Below are 17,812 nucleotides of genomic sequence, written 5' to 3'. Positions count from 1 at the left end.
CTTAATCGTGATTGAATCCACAAATGTTGGATGAAGATATCCATCTTACTATGGGGTCCTCAGTGCTCTCTCAGCTTTGTTGTTTTCTTGTAGACATTTCATTACCCAGCTTGGTAACATCATCAGTGCTAGAGAGGAGTAGCACTTGCTCCCTTCTTATATACTAGTGGCTTACCCTGTCAGCCTTTGTGGGAGTGTTCTTGGTGATTCCTTGATTAGCCTGTTGCTTACTGTTAGCTCCCATCAAGGAGGAACAACAAAAGGAGGAACAACAAAAATCAAGCTGTAACAGGAAGGTCTTCACTTTGTAGGATAGTACTATAAAACCTCACCATAGGTAGTCCTCAACTTATCACTATTCATTTAGTGACTGTTTGAAGTTACAATGGCACTGAAAAAAGTGACTCATTACTAGTCATCATTTTATGACTATGGCATCATCCGCAAGATCACTTGATCAAAATTCGGACAGTTGACACATATTTACAACAGTTGCAATATCCCAGCATCCATTTATGATCTTCCCAGCCAGGTTCCGACATGCAAAGTCTGGGTAGCCAGATTCATTTAATGACTGCATGATTCTCTTAACAACTGCAGTCATTTACTTAACAATGGCAAAAAATGTTGTAAAATCAGGTGTAACTCACTTAGCAACTGACTTCCTTAACAATGGAAATTCTGATCCCAATTGTGGATGTAAGTCAAGGACTACCTAAAATGAAGCTTATCCATCCAAGTAGATCTGTGGAGATAAAAGCAGTTCGTTGAGAGCTCTTATATTGTAACTTCCATAGGAATATTTGGGATAAGGACATCTTAACCCTTAGTGCCCAGGCAGGTCAACCCAGGAAGGATGAATAATTATTCTGTAAAGTAATACTTAACAGATATGAAATTAATTATGACCCCTATGGTAGCTAAATTTTGTCTTACTGTAATGAAAATGAAGCAACAGTTGATACAAGTCTATATATATATATATATGCTGGTCTTGTTGTATTCGGGTCTTTTCCCATGTAAGATTGAGATTGTCTTGGCAATGTAGACTCCTTGGTTTTCTAGCTGGATTTTGTCTTTGGGGTTTCTTAAAATGTTAGAAAACCAAGGAGTCTATGAAATACCATGCAAAATCTGCCCTGCAATATACATAGGACAAACGAACAGGAGAATAAATGCACGTATTGCAGAACACAACAACGCAGTAAGAAAAAAAGAAAAAACTTCCTCCCTTTTCCAGCACCTTAAAGCTACGGAACATGAAATTAATTTTGAAGGAACCATGTTAATCTCCAAAACTGAACACTTCAACAAGACAATAATTATGGAAGCTATGGAAATAGAGAAACACTCTCACAACATGAATAAACGTGATGTTACCTCCCGCCTACCAGACATCTGGAAACTAGCCCTAGTCAACAAACAAGCCCCACCCACCACCCAGGCCATTACAACACGAAACAACAATGGACACACAGCCAGCACTAATCAGCACCAATGATCTACCAATCATGATACAACCACACAACCAATCATTCCACTTACTGAAACAAAGCCAGCACTCCCCACCCCCCACTAAGATTTTTAGGAAGACAGCAGCTCCGACCATGCTTTAAGCCCAAAACCCAGCCTGAAGATGGCGAGTGAGACCTTGCCAAAATGTTGCCAAAACAATCTCAATCTTACACAGGAAAAGACCCGAATACTACAAGACCAGCATACCTACACTGGTGAAAATCTACAAAAACATACATATGTATGTATGTATGTATGTATATATGTATGTAAAAAATGCTATAAACAAATAATGCTTTCAAAAATGGAAGTGTTAAACATTTATGTTCATAAATGAACAAAATGCAGTAAATGAACAAAAGAGAAATCTAAATCAAATCAATATTTGGTGTGACCACCCTTTGCCTTCAAAACAGCAGCAATTCTTCTAGGTACACTTGCACACAGGTTTTGAAGGAACTCGGCTGGTAGGTTGTTCCAAACATCTTGGAGAACTAACCACAGATCTTCTGTGGATGTAGCCTTTCTCATATCCTTCTGTCTCTTCATGTAATCCCAGATACACTCGATGATGTTGAGATCAGGGCTCTGTGGGGGCCATGCCATCACTTCCAGTATTTCTTGTTCTTCTTCACGCTGAAGATAGTTCTTAATGACTTTGGCTGTATGTTTGGGGTCGTCGTCCTGCTGCAGAATAAATTTGGGGCCAATCATACGCCTCCCTGATGGTATTGCATGATGGATAAGTATCTGCCTGTATTTCTCAGCATTGAGACCACCATTAATCCTGACCAAATCTCCAACTCCATTTGCAGAAATGCAGCCCCAAACATTCAAGGAACCTCCACCATGCTTCACTGTTGCCTGCAGACACTCATTATTGTACCTCTCTCCAGCCCTTTGACGAGCACACTGCCTTCTGCTACAGCCAAATATTTCACATTTTGACTCATCAGTCCAGAGCACCTGCTGCCATTTTTCTGCACCTCAGTTCCTATGTTTTTGTGCCCACTTTAGTCGCTTGGCCTTGTTCCCACATCGGAGGTATGGGCTTTTGGCTGCAACTCTTCCATGAAGACCACTTTTGGCCAGACCTCTCCAGACAGTAGATGGGTGTACCTGGGTCCCACTGGTTTCTGCCAGTTCTGAGCTGATGGCACTGCTGGACATCTTCCGATTTCAAAGAGTAATAAGCTTGATGTGTCTTTCATCTACTGCACTAAGTTTCCTTGGCTGTCCACTGCATCTCTGATCCTCAATGTTGCCCGTTTCTTTGTGCTTCTTCAAAAGAGCTTGAACAGCACATCTTGAAACCCCAGTCTGCTTTGAAATCTTTGTCTGGGAGAGACCTTGTTGATGCAGTATAACTACCTTGTGTCTTGTTGCTGTGCTCCATCTTGCCATGACATGAAACTGTCTTTCACAACCTCACCTTGGTAGCAGAGTTTGGCTGTTCCTCACCCAGTTTTACACCACCTACACAGCTGTTTCTGTGTCAGTTCATGACTGGGTTTCAACCTATCTGTGGCATTGATGATCATTAGCACCTTTTTGGTATAATTGGTTGGTCATACACCTGACTATACTCCTACAAATTCCCTGACTTTGTGCAAGTGTACCTATGAGAATGGATGCTGGTTTGAAGGCAAAAGGTAGTAACACCAAATGTTGATTTGATTTAGATTTTTCTTTTGTTCGCTCACTTTGCATTTTGAAAATTGACAAAAATAAGCAATCATTATATTTCTTGAAAGCATTCTTTGTTTACAGCATTTTTTCACACCTGCCTAAAACTTTTGTACAGTACTGTATATGTATGCGTGCGTGCGTGATATATATATGTTGTGTTTGTGCTGATAAATAAATAAAGGGAGACTAGTAACACAAGTAACACACATACATACATACATACATACATACATACATGTCACTGACTAAAACTGATTGAAAGTAGAAGGGTCCCCCTTATCACAACTACTTCTAGGATTTCATAAAATAGCAAAATAAATAGTTTTCTTTTTTTAAAAACCCAATAGAATGGGAGCCAATCTAACCTTGGGAGCAGTGCTGTTTAAGAGAAGGAGGGACTGACTGTGAAGACTTGGTATTGTAGGCAACTTTCAAGTATGGCTGCATTGAAATTGCCATTTACTTCCCGAATGTTATGTTGTTCAAAATTTTGTAAGATATAAATGAGAAAATTATGGGCCATTTATTTTACATTCCTTTGTCTTTGAGACAAAGTCTATACATGTGCTAAGGTTGAATTCCTTAGATCTAGCTTTTCTGCTCCATTACTGGCTAGCCATGCCTCAGGTGCTGCCTTATTTGATGCATTAAAGTTCTTTCTTATCATAATCTTTATGATTGAGCTTGCCTTTGGTAATGCATTCAGCTAAAGCTAAAGCCCCTTTTTTCTTTTGAATGACATTTGAGTAATTAACTGATAAAGCAAGATTTAAAGAACAGTTAACATCTGAAGCCAAAAGCATATTTGACTAAAAAAAAACCCTCATTACTGTATGTAAAACAATTTTGTTTTGGGTAGACTAAAATGTAACCAGCATCCTGTGAGCAATTTTACTTTTGTTAAACAAAATTCAAATAATATCTTCTGCAGGGAATTTCCACTTACTAAGTTGTCTGAAATCGACCAAGGATCACTGCTGGATCAAAGCACCCATAGAGCTAATGTTGTTTCCCCAGTCTGCCAGCAACTCTGTTTGGGTAATGTTAAGTTTAAATTTCCTGGTAATTATCAAGAGTTCACTTCAGTACTTAATTTGTAAATCATTTATGTCCTGCACAATGCGTGAACAGCCACAGAATGGATGGCAAATGATGAAATGTGTGTCATGACAATGTAGGGCAAATGTAGGGGTAGAAATATATAATGACAGCATTTGTCTGAGGATATTACCTTTGTTTTGTCAATTTGGTTTTATGGTTCGCTGAAGAGATTGCTAATACTTCTTCTACTATCATTTTAGTGTTTAAAAACCCCTAGAACCACCCAAGAGCACATATTACTAAAAATTGATGGCAAACCTTTAAATAACAAAAATTAGGTTTTCCTCACATTTGTCAGGAAGAAACAATTATATTATGTTTTAGATGGACTAAAATGTCTTAACAGGTAGCAACATCTAGCCAACCCTAGCTGATCTTGAAAAAAAAGTTACTGTCAGGTTTTATTCCAACCATTACTTAAGAATGAGTGTGTGGAGATTCAAGGACATCTCTTTGATTAGCTAATTGATTAGCTAATTCTAAATATTAGAAAAGTTGATATTAGAAAAGAAAGCTAGCAATGGATAGCTATAAGCCTAAAGCCACTTGGCCCCCTCTTTCTTATTTCCAGTTGATCTCCAGGTTAAAAACTTATATCTCTTTTTACCTCCCTGAATACTGCTATGGACCAGAATGAGAGCTGGTTGATTTTCAGTTGAAGGAACAATTGATGTTAACTATTAAGGTAATAGGCCTATGAAGTCCCAGGCTCTTTGAATCTGGCTTGGTCCTCACAACTAAATTGGCTTAGATCTGGTCTCATTTGATGAAAGAGCACAAGGAAATCCCAAGGCTACAGGGCAGATGGGGAAGCTGAAAAAGGGAAGTGTAAACCATTTTTGAATTGCCACCGAAAGCACCACATTGATAAGAGTATATAGCCATCAAATGTTAATTTCAACTCAAGCAAGTCTATACCTTTACTTTAGGCTTATTATGCATAGAAAAAGTTAACTAAGAAACTAGAAAAAGCAGAAAAATGGAGAAGTACAGCATCCACTTAGCACATACTTGGCCTCTTTTTTCCTAGTCATATTACAAATATGATCTTTCATAACCTTTTGAAGTTCAACTTCCTTTTTCTTCAACACTGCATTCACATATTTCTAAAAGGCATATTGGGTTTTCCATTTTTTGAAGTATCTTACTTATTTACACATATACATATATTTACATAGATACATTTGCTGCAATAATGTGCTCAGATTCCCAGAAGTTTACAATAATAAACCAATATTTAAACTAAAACAGCAATACCTTAATAATACATTTCATCAATACTGATAATACGTATGTATCATTCCTCAAATACTTGCTGAAAAACTCTATTTTTACCAGCTTCTGGAAGGCTATTGGGATTGCTGCTGAATTGACCTCAGGATGGAAGCTTTCTGTACTGTAACATAGGGGCTGCAACAGAAAATAGAAACCAGGAAAACAACATGAGGTTCTACTGTCTTACTGTCTCTCTACTGGTGACCATTCATACATTTTGTTGGGGAGAATACACTGAGTGAATTGATCCCCATGGACTGTCCAAATATTATAATACAAAACAAATACATGTGCTAAGGAATGCTTTATTGTAAGCTTTATCATAAGGTGGATTTTGATGGCAGAAACAAAAGTAGTTCTTTATTTAACTTGAGCTAACATGGCATGAGGCCAGGTTATTTGAGGAGCCACTTCTCCCCAGTGACATCTCTCCATCCCATCAGGTGCAGCAGAAGAGGCTTGTTGAAGGTTCTGTCCACTTGAGAATGTCTCCTGCTGGGACTCAGGTGGTGGGCATTTCTGCTGCTGCAGCTGCACCCTATCTATGGAACAACATTCCTCCCAAAGTCATGTTGATGACTATTCCAGGAGAGTCAGAAAACCTGCTTTGTCTTCTGACCCCAGGGATCAGAGAGTGGTGCCGAGCTCATAAAATGGCTATACTGTTCTTGAGTATCTATATTCTTCAGATAACTTCCTCAAAGACTTTTAATTCTTAACTAGACAACCCATGATCTGTTGGTTCATCCTTTCAGAAATATTTTTTACCTAAATAAAGAAGTAAAATGACAGTGGACAGGCACAAAAGCAGTGGGAATAGAAGCGTCAGGCTCCCCAAACAAAGAATGATGGTGCTTCTTTACTTTTCTTTACTGTTCCACCCCTGTAGACAGAAACATGCAAACTGAAATGGAAGCACCCTACTATCTGTATCAAGCATAAACTCTGATAACTTTCAGGGAAGGGCTATCCTCATCCATTTGGTCTTACACAAACTATCTGAACTGAACTGCTTCTTATTCCTCTGGAATGCACCCGCTCCCTCCTGGGAATTCTGGCCACAACATACCATTGTGGGATGACTTCTGATTTCCTGCTGGCTTCTGCATTGATTTTGTTTCCGGGAAAGCTGACAGGGAGCATCAAAAAAGTATGATCATGTGACCTCAGATGACAGCGGTGATGCTGCAATGGCAACAACCTGGTGTGAAGATGCTTGAAATTAGTTACATGGAAGTAATAAGTCCTGGATTTTGGACACATTGTATAAGATAATGGGCTTGAGTCCCAGATTTAGTATGCATTCTATAAAGTAGTGGATTTGAGTTACCTTGATTCAGATGCTTGCCCAATGATACTCAGTTTGGGCTTATTGAAGCTTGCAAACAAACAAGCAAAGTGTTTTCGTAGTACATATCAATACAATAATACAATAGCAGAGTTGGAAGGGACCTTGGAGGTCTTCTAGTCCACACCCCTGCCTAGGCAGAATATCAGAGGTGGGTTGCTCCTGGTTCTGCTCAGATCAGGGGAAGTGGTAGTAGTGGCAGCAGGAAGCTCTGCCCACCTGCCCGGGGGCTCCTGTGCATGCGCAGAAGCACGTGCAAATGCACGAGCAAACCGGTAGTAAAAAAAATGGAAATCCACCACAGGTATATATGTTTTTATTGTTTGTATGGCTTTTAATTTTTTTGGATAATGTTTATTTTTTATTTGTAAACTTTGTAGAGTCATGAATGTAAGATGGGCAACTATATAAATTGAATATATAAGTAAATATCTCAAATATTAACTTCACATTAGCATAAAATATATCTGTCTGAGCAAAAGAGAACATTGATTTTCAACTACATGGCTTCCACTGTATACTATTGAGTATAGGATTGGAGCTTAAAATAGTAGTTTTTAAAAACATGGGAAAAAAGGAAAGATATATTTAATGCTATTTATAACTGTAACTGAAGAAAGAGATATGGCATGTTCCTGTACAACCACCCATAATAGGTCAAATAACAAAAGTTATTTATGAAAATTGCCCATAGATGTATGGCTTGAATAATAGAGCCAAATGGAATCTTTGTGTACAAAAAATGTATATTAGGAACCATTTATTTTTACCAGGCCACTGTATTAACATGGATGAAAGAATGGATTATATTGAGGTATACAAGATTATTGACTTTGGAAGCACATGGCATGCTTTCTTGTGGTAGTGGAAAAATAGGATACATGGTTACTTTCAAAGACATTATATAAGAAATGCATTAATATATTAGTATGGGATAAAACCTGGTTTGAGAATACCAGTTTGGCTTTCAACAATGGAAGTACTGATTCACCCAAATGTTATTAACAGGGAAATATTGTTAGATATAAAAGTATCATGAATGAAAAGGGGGAACTCAAAACTAAACAAGAACTGAGTGATCAAGGGATCGATATGACATGTTATTCATGTGCAGATACATTCTAGATATGAGAAAGATACTAAGATACTAAATTATATGGTTTTTATAAAAGATAAGATACTAACAGGAACAGAAGAAAGATTGATAAAGAAATTGGATAGCTACCTACTGGGTATAAAATTGAAAGACAAACAAGTAAAGGAGACAATGATAGCATGGGCAAAAAAAATTGGTCATACAATAGAATTAGACAAATGGCAGAAACTATGGAATAGGAATTACAAATTAACGGTATCATCTGCATATAAAGACAATTTGTACAAGATGTTTTATAGATGCATTTTGCACCGGCAAGTTTGGCAAAGATGTCAACCTGCCAGGATGTTTAAAGGTTGGAAGTGCCACCAGATACCTGGATCTTATTATATGTGGTGGACATGTGTAGAAGTAAAAAAATATTGGACAAAAATGTATACAAGCTTGGAAAAGATGATAACACAGCACATTGATTTAAAACCAGAAATATTTCTGTTGGGGATCTTACTGGAAACTTATAGTAAAGAGAACACATATTTAATTATTCACATATTAACCGCAGGTAGAAATGTATTTGTACAACATTGGAAAAGTGAAGAGATCCTTACTGATTAGACGATTAGAAAAATATTAGAATGTGCAGAAATGAACAGATTAACACTGGCAATTAAGGAGAAAGAACAAACAATATTATTTGATATTGGAATTATTTTATCAATGGTTAGAGAATAAAAATGGAAGTTGGAAAGAAAAGGAGTTTAAAGAAGAATAGAAAATAAGATAGAGAGATAAACAATATGATAATTGTTAGTATTATGATGAGGTTTAGTATGCTTAATGTTATTGTTACATTATAGGTTCACTATATTCAACTGTTTAATATACTATAATTCTAAGATTAGGGAATTAATATCAATGTGAATGATGTTGTAAATTTTGATGGTTATTGCATAGAGATATTTGTATCAGAGCACACTGTTTAAGGAAAGATGGAATGTTCATATTTTTAAAAACAAATAAAACCTTTTTATTTTTAAAAAAGGAAACATTTATTTAGTTCAGTTATTCAATTCAGTTATTTAGATTGCCTCTGGCACTGCTTTGTGCTGGTCTTCTTGGGAACCAGAGAATGCACATCGTGAGCAATCTTGCACAATATGTTTAATAGTATGCATACCAGCACCACAAACAAACAAGGGGAATCTTTCCATCCCTCCTGATATAAGGCAGAAGCACTTCTTCCAGTATCACACCTGATCCTGTTCAATTTTGTCCAGAAAGAGTGAGGCAGGTCAAAACCAGGTGGCTTGCCTGAGAGATCACTAACGATCAGGCTATAAGAAGCTAGCTTGGACCATTACTTTTTTCCAGACATTCTGGAGGTTAAACTGAGTAGATGTTAAGTAAATTGCTGTTTTCCATACTGGCCTATGGGATTTCAGTCTTGAGATAAACCCTGCATCGTCCTGGTGAATAAGGATCCTTGACTAGAGCCGAAGGAGAGCTTGTTGTCTTCTAACGTGGGGCCAGTATGATATTGCTAAGTACTGGTAACCAGTGCACAGGAGTGGAATGCAACATTCCAGAGATTATACACATTATCTGGTGGAGTTGGACATCAACCATTTGGGTGTGGGTGCTGTTAAGCCACACACTGGCACAATATTCAGCTGTGGAATAAAGCAACCCAATATTAGGAGTGAGGTTCCACTTAAGGGATTCTTTATCTTGTTAAGCGGCTAGCAAAATACTGCTTACCAGAAATCCAATTGAATAATTTGGTCTTCGAGGCATTGTATGGGAGGATGTTTTGAAGAAGCATATTTACTGTCTAAACCAGCGTTATCTTGATTGGTTTAATTTAATAATCTTAGCTTATCTGTTCTTGTAAAGGAAGAAGCATCATGTATATTTGGAAAGTACTTTAGGAGACTATATAGTGATTACAGGTAAAGTTCAAACGTTTTAATTTTTTATTACAGATGAAGATAGCGGGGAAGACATAGAATATATTGTTATTAACCAATTCCAGAAGGCATTTGGTTCTGCTGTAAGTAGTTGCTTCTTAAGGGTGTTTTTATTATTTTTGCTATACCCCAGGAGTCTTAAGCTCCTGAGTACTTCAAGAGGATTTGTTCAAGGGCTGCAATAGTGAAGCCCTTTTTTATGTTGATACACAAATCTTACGTTTAAAAAATGGAGAAAATAGCATTGTGATGTTTTAAAATGTAAATTTCTTACACTAAAGAAATCACAAAGAAAAAAAATCCAATTTAAAGTTTTCCACTATAATTAATGGAGAAGCATAATTGTTTATGATTTTGAATATTTCAGCCTAAATATGGTAACCAAATTATTCCAGACCTGTCTCTCCTCCAGATCACCTAATCAGGATCCAAAATTCAAATAATCCACTTACTCAGAAAATTGTATTGGGATAGAAATTTTGATTTCTTGTTCATAAAATGCTTTGGTAGACCTGCCTTGTTGCAGACCAAGAGAAAACTGAAGTGTGCCTTCAGAGATCTAAAATTAAGATCTGATGGAGACGAGGAGGGTTGAAAAAGGAGCTGCCATCTTGCTAGCAGCAGAGAGAATAGGAAATTTCTTACTCAGTGCACACATAGCAGGGAAGTGACTGCCAGAAATAGGTTGCAGCTTGCTAGTTTAACCAAGCACTATAGATCATTGGCGGTGAAAAAACGGGTCTGTTTCTGGGCTGGGCAGGCTAAGGAGCAGCTGAATTCCTAACTTCAGAGTGTCATCACAGCTGAAGCATGGTCTGCTCCCATAGTCATGACTTTAAAGTGAAAAGTGTAGCTCTGTATCCAGGCAGGGGAAATTGAACAGTAGTTGCATTCTGAGTCCTACTTTAAGGTACTAGTGATGCCCTGATCTGGAGCTTGGTATGCAGCTGTCCTTTGGTCAGTCACATTTGAATGGAGAAGTACCTTAGGCATCATGCACTGGAAATGGGGAAATCAGCATGCTCTCCTCCTAGCCATTACTCGTCTGCTGTGTGTATGAGTGAGACTTTATGAGTGAGGCATTGAGTATGTGACTCAATCACACTGAACAACTATTTCAAAGAGTCATGGAATCTTCCTGAACAGTGGCAAAATCTGTATTGAATTTCCCTATATTGCAACTTCTCAATTTCCAGCAGACGAATCCTTCAGTGGATCAAAATTTTCTTCCTCATACCCCTCACCTCCAAAAGGTTGTCATATTTGTGGGGCTAAATTAAGAATAAACCCAGGATATAAGATGACCCTGGGCATTATTTATGGGACACTTTTTAATTGCTTATAGTATGTATGTGCTCTCTGAGCTTGGTTGTTTTCTTGCAGACATTTTATTACCAAACTAGGTAACATTATCAGTACTAGAAGAGAGTGGAATTTGCTCTCATTTTATATACTAATGGTTTACCTTGTCAATGTTGGTGGGAATAGTCTAGGTGGTTTCTTGATTAAGCTGTTGTTTACTGTTTTGGGGATATTGTTTACTTCTTGTTGGTCTAGTGCAGTGGTTCCTACTAACTTTTGGCCACGCCCCACCTCAGCATCTCTAAAATCCTGATGCCCCTCCTGTGAAATATAATTCTTACTTTACTCAAAAAGTGAACTCTACTTACACAAAGGAAGCCTAAAAGGCCATTAACATGGTTTAAACAAGGTTCAAATTGCCCCCTGTGGGGCGTGGGCCTCACGTTGGGAACCACTGGTCTAGTGTTAATGTTATCATCTGAATGTTGATTGCTAGTGAGGTGTTTTTGGTCTTGTTTTCTTTTTGGTTGTCTCTTTTGAATGGGATGTAGATGTTGTTTATAATGTATCTGCCTGTTGATGGATGATTTGTCTGAGTGCCAGGCTTTCAGGAATTCTCTAGCATTTTTGGATTAGGTTTGGTCTAGAATACCCAGAGTTTCTCAGTTGAAATTATGATTAAATCTGTCCATATGTTGTGAAATGAAGGGTTTACATGATGTCTGCTTACTACTAGGTGGCTTTCGTGAATGTCATCTATCTACCTATCTGCCTAGAATCCATAGCACTTCCACACATATCATCCAAAATATGGATCTGGAATGTAGATGATATTGTTATACACTGTACTTATAACATCTTTTTTATCTTTCTACATTTAATGATGCAGTTTAACTTTGTATACAAAAACTAGTTTCTTATTGTTTTACATTGTCTTCCATCCCCTGCTATATTTTTTTGTTTCCTTATTAGATGATGCACATCAAAAATCAAAGTGTATGTAGTATAGCAGCAGAGGGTGTCAATTTGTGTCGGCATGGAAAACTTTCTTGGTTACAAGTAAGAATACACAATATGCCTTATAGTTTGGAATGTAAATTTTAAAAAATACGAGAGTTTTCTTATTAGCAAAAATAGTCTAAGAATAAAAAATATATAACTTTGCCTTTCAGGGTAATTCATCATTTTTCCTATTTTATATTTTGCTGCTTTTATATCTGGTGCCCTTGATAGAATTCTCAGTTTCTATAGAGAGTAGTAAGTATTTGGAATTGTAATTTGGGGTTGTAATTTGCTTTGAAACATCAAGATATTGTGGAAGGTGTTAGTTAAAAGCTATCCATATCAAATGCATAAATTGAAATAAACCAAAATATTGCCACTGTGACATCTTTAAAATTAAGATGTCAAAAATATATTGATACTCTAACCATATTCTAGTATTAATATTTGAACTACAGCAGATCTATAATTTTGTTCTTTTCTGTATGTATTTACTATAGGTTGCAACAAAACGTCAGGTTTTCTTATTTGATGTTTTTGTTTTGGGAGCTCAAGTGTTCAAGAATGGACTACAAATGATACTGGAGGACCAGAATATTTTGAAAGTATGTATCTATGTAAAACGGATATCCAATAACATATAGTGAGGAAACTTGAAAATGTGTTTTTTAAAAAGCCAGAAAATATGTTACTTTTATTATATTCCTTGATCAAAATGATCTTGCTTCTTCTTCATATTTCTTAGGTTATCCATGATTGTCGTTGGCTCTCAGATTGTCTTTCTCACCAATATGGAATTGTGCTCTCCAATGTCTTTGATACACAGGTAGCTTGTCAAATACTCTTGTATGTAACCAGATTTGAGGGGAAGTAGCTTAATATGCTACTCCATAAAGTAATGTATGTAATGTATCTGAAATGTATCTGTCCTTAAGAATGCATAAAACATTCCATACAACTTGTTTCTCAGTCAAGATATTTACAGCTGTCTAAAAACCTTTTATTGCCTTTCTATTTGCTAATAACATATCAATGATTTGCTGAAAAATATTCTTAAATCTAAAAAAAACCTATTTGTTGGATTAATATTAAAATAATAATGACAGAAGAATAATCCCCTATAATCAAGTTTCTTTTTGTGAACTACAGAAGTGACTAATTGATCATTCCACTTTTTCACTGATAGGTTGCTGATGTATTGCAGTTCTCAACAGAAACAGGTGGCTACCTTCCACATAGAATCAGCACTTTACAAGAGTGTTTAATGCGATATTTTAGGCTGCCTGACAAATGCATTTCTTTTTTGGAATACAAACAGCAAGCAATGGAGGTAAGATGGCTCCGATGGCATCATGGTGGGAGTTGAAGGAAATCAGATCTGCTTTGTAGCCCATTATTTATTTTAAGCTTCTTAAAGTTGTAATCGAAATTATGTCTAAAATAGCATACACTTAATACTTTTCCTAAATACTAATCCATGATTTTTCTTTCATTTGGTACTGAGCTAGATGTTGCTGATAACAAGATAGAAATTATGTACGAAATATTTTGTAGCCTTTCCAAATGAAATGGTTCTTTGCTGTTAGACCAGGGCAGTCAATACCCCACCCATGGGCCGGATACGTCCTGTGCTGGCCACTCCCACACCCAGTTTAGCAAAGGGGGAAAAAGTCCTGATACGTCCTGTGATGCCGCCATGACGACGTGAATTTGACACCCCCGTGTTAGACTATACCTGCAATTCTACTAACAAAGTCAGTTTTGAGGAATACCCCAAACTACTGTTTTGTACTTTTTCATATAGGAAGATCCTGAAGTCTGGTTTGTGCGACCCCTTCCACCTGTATTGTTGAATATATTAGCCCTGGAAACAGTGTATCTCCTCCCTCTCCGTTTGCTGCTGCTTGGTGAAATTATGTCTGATTTAACAACATTAGTAGATAGTTACTTGAATGCATTTAGGCAAGGATCTGCAGATCCCCTGGGGAGCATCAAGGTGAGTTCAATCTCAATTGTACACTGTGGGGTAGGATCATCTAATTTATCAGTGCTATTAGCTACTAACTAAAGTACTTTATTGGCACTGAATCCTGCATTAGGGAAGATTTTTTTAAAAAAAAAAACCTTTACTGTGATTCTGTTTTAATTATGTGGAAGAATGGCAGTTGTAAAGATGCTTTAAAGATGCTTTACATTTTATTGAGAGAGAAGATGCAAAGCTCTTAATTTGAGTTGGATGTTAGTATTCATATTAATTCAGAATTTTCATTTAGCAGAACAAGTACATTAAAAATGTATTGTTCATTCTTCCTACTATATTTAATTGTGAAAAGAATATTTGTTTTATCTATATTTCTTATTACATATCTTTTTAGGGCATTAGGAAAAGAGAAAGTTCATTAACATTAAATAAAATCTAATAGTAGTAAGTTAAATCAATAAAAATTGATGCTAAATAATGTTAAAATTTAAAATATCAAAAAAATGGAAGTAAGTGTTCACCTTATATCAAAATAATAATAGTATTGGAACAGGTACAACTCCTGTTTTTAGAATGGAATAGAATTCTTTATTGGCCAAGTATGAATGGACACACAAGGAATTTGTCTCTGGTGCATAAGTTCTCAGTGTACATACAAGCAACAAGTGATATTTCAATGTATCTTAATGATCAGTGGCTTAATATTTTGAGAATATTGGTGAATTTCATATTAAAAATATGCAGTAAATACTCAGTGTGTACAAAGGATTCAAAACAGGTAGTCTGCAAACAGCTGCAGCTTTGAACCTTGCTTATACATGTGAATCCATGCAAACCTCATTTTAATGCTGGGATGAAAAGGCTGGCTGTGTGTGGCCACATCATGTGTGACGTTTTTCAAAGAACAGAGCTGATTTAATGTTTTGAAATAGGGCTTTAAACAAGCTTTGCCGATTACCTTTTCCAAATACCTTGCACAGCCCTAGTAAAATTGCCTCAAACATATAAATATTCTTCAAACATTATAGAAAATATTAAAAAGATTCCTTAAAGAAATAAGGGAACGTCTGAATTCATATTTACCTCATTCAGCAATAAAACATAGCACTTCAAAGAAATAATGATAATCAAGTGCTGTTCTCATCTGTTTGTGTTCCTGTGTTAATCAGATATCTTCTATGGAGTTACCAGAAGAGCTACGACAACTGGCAGATCTTTATAACATCCGAAGAAAAACTGCAGTGCAAAAGTTCCAGCTCAATGAGGAAGGTTTCCTTATCAGGGGAATGGGGACAATAAGAAGAAAAAAGGCAGAGAATGAACCATATCCTAAAACATACTGTCCAGGTTCTGATACCCAGGGCAATTATAAAAAAGAAGAGATATATAACCATGATAACCAAAAGTCCATACTTGTCAATGATGAGATAGACTCTAAAATGGAAAGGGGACATTTCATGTAAACTGACATTGGAAGAGACAAAAGGGGAAAATAACCACAAAGAAAGTTCAGTTTTTCTCTAGAAAAAACAACAACAAGGCAGCTCTTCTTCAGCTCTGAGAAGCTTCTTGGATGAGAAGAGAACCATCTTCAAAGAAAAAGCAAGAAAATCTGGTTGCCTCTTTAAAAAAGCACCTTTGGGACAACCATGACCTGGATGACTGAGAATCTCTATAGATATTACTGTATTTTCTGGAGTATAAGACACACCTTTTTCCCCCAAAAAAGAGGGTGAAAATCTGAGTGCGTCATACACTGAATACAGCATTTTTGGCCTGCTGAAACCCCACCCCTTACACAACAATGGATGTGCAAAGGGTTTGTTGGGACGCCTGCAAAGTGCTCCTGGGGGCGGCAAAAACGAGCAAAAAACAGGCCAGTTTCTGCTCCTTTTTACCAAAAAAAGAAACCCAGTACTCTACAAGCCACCTAAAGGCTATGCATGCTCTTTTTTGGGGGGGGGGTGTGTGTGTGTAAAAAATAGGCTTTTTTTTGCTCGTTTTTGCCTCCAGCCCCCAGGAGCACTCTACAAACCTAAAGGCGATGCATGCCCTTTTGGGGGCAAAAAATGGACCCATTTTCACAAATGGGCCGTTTTTTGCTCATTTTTGCCTCCCCCCAGCCCCCAGGAGCACTTTGCAGGCCTCTCAAACTCTCTGCATGCCCCGTTTTTCACAAAAAATGAGGCATACAGAGGGTTTGGGAGGTCTGCAGATTGCAAAAAACTTTTTAAATTTACCTCTTCAAAAACTTGGTGCGTCTTATACTCCGGTGCGTCTTATACTCTGAAAAATGCGGTATATTAATCTTCTTTCTATAATCTATTGTCTAATTTTCAGAAAACATGACACTGTTTTGAGATATTTTTCCCTTCAGTAAAACAATTTGAACGTTCAGTTTAAAATAAAACTTTAGATTTGTTGTTAGTCTTTGTGTAGAATGGATGTAGTAATAAAATTGTTTATTTCCAGAGGGAATAGTGCAATGGAGCTGTGTTATTGTGTACAGTCTGTCTTTTAAAAGAGCTGGATCCCTCACTCCTTATTAACACCAATTGGGACCAGCCTTGGAGAAAGGAGCCAAACCAGTGCAAGACTCTATTACCCAGCTGCAGACCCTGCAGCCAGCACAAAAGGCTACCAGGGTTGATGGTATCAAAGGCTGCTGAGAGGTTAAGGAGAGCAAGGATGATTGCACTACTCCCATTCCGCTTTCACCAGCAAACAACAAGAGTGTAACTGGGCCTGAATCCTGACTGAAAGGGGTCCAGATAATTCCTTTCATAGTCAGGAAATAATATGTTCTTATTTAGCAACTGCTTATACCGTGACTGTTTGCATTACAATGGTGAGGAAAAAATAACTTGCAACCAGTCCTCAAATTTGAAATTTTGCAAGCAAAGAAAAGCTGAAGAAAGATCATAAGCACAGAAGTGCTTTCATTTGGCCAATCCCATTACTTAATGATTGTTTCCAGCCCCAACTGTGTTCATTAAATGACGACCAGTGGTAGCAGGAATAGTTTTGGGCTACAATGCAATCAATGACCAATGATCAATTAGACTTCAAGACAATCCTCTAATGTGACAATTATTCATGTTTATGCTGTAATCCAGGGGTGTCAAACTGGATTTATTCGAGACCAAATCAGCATTGTTCTCCGTGGGCTGGCCAGGGGAGGGGGGAAACAGGATGCTTCCCGTGGCACCCTGCTGGTTCACATCTTGTGCCATGTTTTGGCCGGGGGAGTGCTGCAGGAGGCCATCCAGGCTGAAAACGGGGTGCCAAGGGGGCGCTCTCCCATCCCCCGTTTTGGTTGCCAGAGGCACAGCAGACCAGTCCTTTGATATTTCCAGGCCAGCCCCGCAAGCTGGATTTAGGCACCCTGCGGGCCAAATCCGCCCTGCGGGCCTTGAGCTTGGCACTCTTGCTCTACCCTCTGATGCAAAAGAAAAGGAAATCATTGAGTTTTATGATCAAATTCAAATTGACATTGATAAGAGATGAGAAAACATCGATCTGATTAAGCTATGGAG

General features: G+C 37.4%; 1 protein-coding gene across 2 annotated transcripts in view; it reads left to right on the top strand.

The window, feature by feature from the left end:
• The window catches only part of EXD1 (exonuclease 3'-5' domain containing 1), a 34,395-nt gene extending 17,647 nt beyond the window's left edge, over positions 1-16,748 (top strand). The window contains exons 5-12 of one of the 2 annotated variants that reach the window (XM_081954116.1): positions 4,136-4,266; positions 10,007-10,074; positions 12,266-12,352; positions 12,796-12,900; positions 13,041-13,121; positions 13,482-13,625; positions 14,100-14,291; positions 15,446-16,748. In XM_081954116.1, coding sequence (XP_081810242.1) covers positions 4,136-4,266; positions 10,007-10,074; positions 12,266-12,352; positions 12,796-12,900; positions 13,041-13,121; positions 13,482-13,625; positions 14,100-14,291; positions 15,446-15,739 — 1,102 coding nt within the window. In that variant the 3' untranslated portion in view covers positions 15,740-16,748. The remainder of the gene's footprint in view (positions 1-4,135; positions 4,267-10,006; positions 10,075-12,265; positions 12,353-12,795; positions 12,901-13,040; positions 13,122-13,481; positions 13,626-14,099; positions 14,292-15,445) is intronic. The other variant, XM_081954115.1, reaches the window with a different exon arrangement.
• Positions 16,749-17,812: the final 1,064 nt, after the last annotated feature.

The sequence above is a fragment of the Natrix helvetica genome (assembly GCF_964273705.1).
Source record: "Natrix helvetica genome assembly, chromosome: 1".
NCBI lineage: Eukaryota > Metazoa > Chordata > Lepidosauria > Squamata > Natricidae > Natrix > Natrix helvetica.
Note: the sequence above shows the minus strand (reverse complement) of the source record. Positions and strands in the feature narration are given on the sequence as shown.